The sequence below is a fragment of the Vanessa cardui genome, chromosome 1, assembly GCF_905220365.1.
Source record: "Vanessa cardui chromosome 1, ilVanCard2.1, whole genome shotgun sequence".
Classification (NCBI taxonomy): domain Eukaryota; kingdom Metazoa; phylum Arthropoda; class Insecta; order Lepidoptera; family Nymphalidae; genus Vanessa; species Vanessa cardui.
The window spans coordinates 6,184,227-6,189,935 of record NC_061123.1 but is presented as its reverse complement, the minus strand read 5'-3'; the positions used below and the strand labels follow the sequence as shown (position 1 = coordinate 6,189,935).

Sequence of the window (5,709 nt, the reverse complement as noted above, 5' to 3'; positions counted from 1 at the left end):
TGCGGCAAATCGGCTCGAGGTACGCGGGGGAGGGCGGACGTGCCAAGGCAGGCAGGCAAGCAGCATATTTACTCATACGCTTGAGGCGTAAATCACCGTGCATCTATTTCGAGTGAGCGGCTACAGGCAGGCGCGGGGCACGGACAGACGCCGATGCCGGTCTGGCGCCAGAAGGATTCCCCAGCGCCTCGCTCCCCGCGCCTCCTCTCGAGGTCACGCGCAACCATAAACTGGCGCTCATTTAAAATCGGCGTTTGTCAAGCGAGCCTAATTAACGTCGTAATTAATCCTGATTATTTAAATACACTTTATTTTCAGTACCAATTATATTATCCCTTTTACATTAAAGACGAATAACAATTAAATAAAAAACGGACGGAACATTGTGGTTTTGATGATAGGACGTATCTGTTTCAACATTGTGTGTTTTGTATCTACACAAAATTTTTCTTCATTCAATGTAATTAAACCAGACGAAATATTCATTATTGTAATTTTAGTGTAAAACGTAAATATACCATAGGTTGGGCAATATACCACAGAACATAGGCGATTTGAAATGAATTAACTATTAGACTTAAGGTATACACATCGAGTGATATTTTATTAAAAAAGGGAAAAAATAAAACTGCTTTATAGTCTTCAGGCAGATAAGTTGTCTATCGACATGTTAAATTTTACCAAAATAAGCCTAAATTACAATGACACATACGAATGTAATCAATTGTTTTGAATTTGTCACTACAGTGGCAAGGCTTATTTTGGTATATATTATATTTTATTTAAAAAAAAATAAACTATTATGAATAATTATAAATATTCCTGTCTCTCGAAAATAATAGTCCGTTTTGAAATAAAAATCAATATACACATTTAATTGTTTATTTTTACGAGAAAACTAATGTTTCATACAATATAAACTGCCTGTCATTGATTTAATTTTTATTTGGTACATGTTAATATAACAGATAAACATTTCATTCTATTAATTAGCTTACATATTTTAAATGTGTTGGTACATTGTTGTTCTTTCTTCATATATGTATATATTTATTTTTTTAAATTCATTCGAAATGGTTTAACTTTTTTATTTATGGTATATCCAGTGCTATAGTATATCAGACAGACAAAAAAAAAGCAAATTTAGTCAAGTGACATCCCAGCATCACCGTCTTTCTTGTCATTTTTATCATCTTGTGGTTTATCTTTCTTTTTATCTCCCTCTTGAGATTTGGAACTCTCGGATCCAGACGCACTTTCCAGTGCTTTAAAGAAAGCTTGCATGTCGCCCGTGTTTGCCGCCGATGTAACATCCGTCGGAAGACCGAATTGTGAAATTACAGGAGCCATTTGACCTGAGGTCAACGCTGACGAAAACTGATTAGCCGCCTGAAAATTTAGATTCTGTATAATTAATTGCAACTGTTTAACTACTAATAGTATAAACTTTAAAAAATATATATTTAATGGAAAAGGGCTAATTTGTTAGTTTATTGTACTTATAAAATTATTTTTTAAAACCAAGCAAGTATTATTTACAAATGCTGAAAATGTAAATCAAATTTCATTGAAGAAAACAGAATAATTTCACACAAATCATCAGAAAAGTATAAATTTCCGTGAAACCCTCCAAGTTAACATTTTTTAGACAAAGGAACTGACTAAGGTTTTAAGCAAATATGGTTTTATTACTTTTATTAAATTATAAGCATTTTTTGAGACAGTAACGATATTTCATTTAAATCCCGACACACCCGAATTCCCGAAGCATGCAATAGTAAAGCGTTAACCAAGCGTATGTTATTGCACCCGCGCGCGTGCCAACAAGCGAAGTCCGGAGACGTCCGGTAGGGGAGCGCAAGACTTGAGGGTTCACCTGGGCGAACTGCGGTGAGAGCAGTGTGGTCCTTACATCGTCCTGGGCGGCGGCGCTGGCGGGCGCCGGCGGAAGGTGTGGCGCCAGGCGCTGCGCGTTAGGCGGCTCGCTGGCCGTCGACACCACCTCCGGCGCGGACAGCGCGGCGCCGAGGTCAACGCGGGGCGCCGCGGAGCCGCTCACGGCGCCCTCGCCCTCGGGCGGCGCGTTGCCCAGGCCGGAGAAATAGCGTTGCAAGTCAGACAGAAATATTTGTCCGCCTGTAAGCAGTTTACTTGGTGGTAAGGCTTTGTGCGAGCCCGTCTGGGTAGGTACCACCCACTCATCAGTTATTCTACCGCCAAATAACAGTAGTCAGTATTGTTGTGTTCCGGTTTGAAGGGTGAGTGAGCCAGTGTAACTTCAGGCACAAGGGACATAACATCTTAGTTCCCAAGGTTAGTGGCGCAGTGACGATGTAAGGAATAGTTAATATTTCTCACAGCGTCATTGTCTATGGGTGATGGTGACCACTTACCATCAGGTGGCCCATATGCTCGTCCGCCAACCTATACCATAAAAAAAAAAAAAAGTTTTAGTTAAGTTTATTTAGTTTAAGAGCAGTAACTTGAATGTGGTTTATTCAATTTAACTTAGAAGGGTTGTGATGCGACATAAAACTTTAAACTATAATATAGCTAAGCCAACAATAATACCTGCTGCGGTGGCGGCTGAGGCGGCGCCGGGCGCAGCGGGCGCGGCGGCTGTGGCGGTATTGGGGGGCGTAGCAGTGGGGGCGGGCGCGTAGCGCGGCCGAGCGGGCGTGCGCGCCGCCTCTGCGCTCGTGGTGCGCGGCGCGCTCCCACCCCGGGAACTGCTGCCACTATTGCCGGATGCCCGACTGCCAGTTGTACCACTGCTACTGTTGTTGCTAATAGGAATAAAAACAATTTATTAAACAGGTTTCCATGGTGTTGAAGCATGGTTTTTATAAAGTTTTAATCATATGTCAGGTCAAATATTGCAAGTGAATAAGATTCTATTTCATAAAATATGAAAGCTTAAAATTATATATGTATATATAAATTTTTTAGTCAATGCTGATGCCTTGACAACACTTTTTTTTTGATAGGCAAATTATCATACCATCATTTTAGAAAACATCCTGACCCGAGAAGAACCGGCGAAAGAAACTAAGGATATTTTATCGTCAAGTTTTGTATCATGTAGTTAACATTTCTTGGGAGAGTTATCAGACAATAGTTTAACCTTACTACTTGTATACTAATTTTATTCAAACATTGGTAGTAATATACCTATGTATTAAAATTTATTAATGTCTTATACTTTTTGGTATATACGGCTGTATATACGGCACACAAAACTCAACTGACAATTTTTCTGAACACATATGACAATAGAGAATATCTATTCAGAAGAAACAGTTAATAATTTATTTACTTTTAAAGCATGGCATAATGAATTTAAAAGTGCCTACTAGAACATTGTAGGGATAGTGAATGCTATACCACAAAGTATGTCATTATAATACTTTATTAAATTCCTTTCTAGGTCCTTTTATATTAGTATTTACTTGACAAAATAACAATTTCCATAAAGAAACAGTAAATGAATGGAATGTAATTTTTTTTTAATATCTCAATTTTTTTAAATGTGAAGTCATTCTTACCCCATAGTGCCAAGAAGGGAAGACAGACCACCAATCTGTCCGACACCTCCAAATAGTTGCATCAGCTGCTGCTGTGACATGTTATTCAAAAGATTCTGGAGTTCTCCATCTTGCCCCCCACTACCACTACCGCCTCTCCCACCGGATGTTGGTGGATTGTTGAGAGCCTCATTGATACGGCGGCAATAATCATCATCCTTATCAGTTTTAGGTTCCTTGAAATATGAACAATATTATTTATAAAAGATTTAAAAATAATTTTTCTACACTAGAACACATAGAAAATAATAGATTTTAAGTAGTTAATTTGCCACAAAATCATGTCTGTTACTTTCCTATTTTTTTTTTGTTATATATAATAAACATGTAACTCTCTGTCTCTAGTTTTTCACATGTTAATGTTTCTTATAAAATATAAAATTAAAAATAAATTCATGTTCATTGTAAATGGGGGCATTATAAAAATCAAAGTTAAAGACAATTAATTGAATACTCCTACCTAATAATAAGTACCACATTGTAATAGATTAATTACTAGGAAAATATATTTTACTTCATTCTTTATTTAGTATTTTTTTGCAAAATTATTATATTCGAAAAGCTGAGACACAATATGTATCGGAGCAAGGTCCAAAATCACTCCCAATAGAGGAGAATTAGAATTTTAAATCATTAGTTTTTACTAGTTACGAGTTTATTTACAAGTTGTTACTAATCCTAACCATAGTGATGTGATATCTTATAACTATTACAGTGAATAAAGAATCTTTAACGATGGACTTTTTACTTAACTTAATCATGAAATAATCCAATTCATAGTAGTTACATTTATTGGACCATATCTTATTCCTTACATTTTGAAGAGGAGAGACTACATAGCAATAACACATTACATCCCTTTACTTTAAGTTTGAAGACAAAATAATTAACATCTCTGATTGTAACCTTATCATTTACAAATAATGGATATTTGATTTATCTGCATTGTAAGATAACCCTTTGCAGAAATGTATTAGCTGTATATATACACTTTTAAAGCTCATTATAACTAAACAAAATAATGTTAAAAATAAATTAATACCTGTAACCAAAAGAAATATTTTTTCGAAAATGACTTGAACTTCAGAACATAAACCCTTCCCGTTGTACATTCGTTTACTCGAACAAATTCACAATCATCGGGAAATATTAAGAGATCGTCTTCTACTTCTCCAGTTGTACGATCTTTCCAACAAAAATGCATCAACGAGTCTTCGCCTTGATAGACATATAATAAGCCTTTCCTTTTGTCAGGATGAACCATTCGTCCTTTAAGAGTCATTCTACCAGCACGAAATTCAACAATATGTTTATTCCCGCCTGAACTACCTCCAAGACCCGAAGTATTCCCAAATAAAGCAGTTGCAGACATGGTACTAATCTGGAAATTAATAAAATAAAGATAACTCTTTAAATAAATAATTCACTAGTGAGGAAATATAAAAAGGTTAAAAAGTTTAAATTATCAATTATCTTTACCTGAAACAGTTATTCTTTAATACAGAAAAAAATTCAGTTACTCAACACAAAGTCACAAAACTGAGATGAAATGAATGATGAGACAAATTTGTTTTTTTTTCTCAATTACCTTTTAATAGAATCACAAACGTAGCGGCAAAGGTATGAAGTTTTAGGGCACAAAAAAAATTATATTATGTTTTAAAATATCCTTATAATAATAATAATTCGTAATAATATTTGAATTATAGATGAAATTATACAAAAAAAGATGAATAATAAATAAAACTACGTAACATTACTATAATCTAAAGCTAAAATATAAAGGCTTCCACAAACTATCTTATAAGTTTTCATCAAAAAAGCGTGAGCAGCACAGCATACTGCGGTGGCACTTTATTCAGCGAGATTAATTATAAAGATAAATATTTCGACCAATGTAAAATATTATTATAGTTATGTTATGGCTAGTGTTGTGTTTGTTTTATTTGTATTCAATTCAATAATCCGTGATCGCAAGTATGAACCAAGCATGATGATTCGAAATTTTGACTACTTACACTATGAATTAATATTATCTGATTAAATTGACTGTTAAACGATTATTATATAATTTTCAACTACAATTCGAAATTTATTGCTATAAAAAATCTCGAAACAACCGCAG

General features: G+C 35.1%; 1 protein-coding gene across 2 annotated transcripts; it reads right to left on the bottom strand.

Moving 5' to 3' along the window:
• Positions 1 to 866: 866 nt before the first annotated feature.
• LOC124534505 (proteasomal ubiquitin receptor ADRM1) lies at positions 867 to 5,182 on the bottom strand. Of its 2 annotated transcripts, none has more exons than XM_047110432.1 (6): positions 5,064 to 5,182; positions 4,627 to 4,965; positions 3,546 to 3,760; positions 2,572 to 2,786; positions 1,877 to 2,136; positions 867 to 1,389 (listed from the first exon to the last, which is right to left on the bottom strand). In XM_047110432.1, the coding sequence occupies exons 2-6, from the start codon at positions 4,954 to 4,956 to the stop codon at positions 1,144 to 1,146; spliced, it is 1,266 nt and encodes a 421-aa protein (XP_046966388.1). In that variant the 5' UTR covers positions 4,957 to 4,965; positions 5,064 to 5,182; the 3' UTR covers positions 867 to 1,143. The 2 variants fall into 2 exon arrangements, with proteins under 2 accessions (XP_046966388.1, XP_046966390.1); XM_047110434.1 differs by having other exon boundaries at positions 1,913 to 2,136.
• Between the last annotated feature and the right edge of the window lie 527 nt (positions 5,183 to 5,709).

Excerpts from the sequence above, each read along its gene's own strand:
- LOC124534505 (XM_047110432.1), bottom strand. The coding sequence starts at position 4,956 with ATGTCTGCAACTGCTTTATTTGGGAATACTTCGGGTCTTGGAGGTAGT. Across the intron at positions 3,761-4,626 it reads AATATTTCTTTTGGTTACAG|GAACCTAAAACTGATAAGGA; the intron begins GTATTAATTTAT and ends TCATATTTCAAG. Across the intron at positions 2,137-2,571 it reads CTCAGCCGCCACCGCAGCAG|GCGGACAAATATTTCTGTCT; the intron begins GTATTATTGTTG and ends AACTGCTTACAG.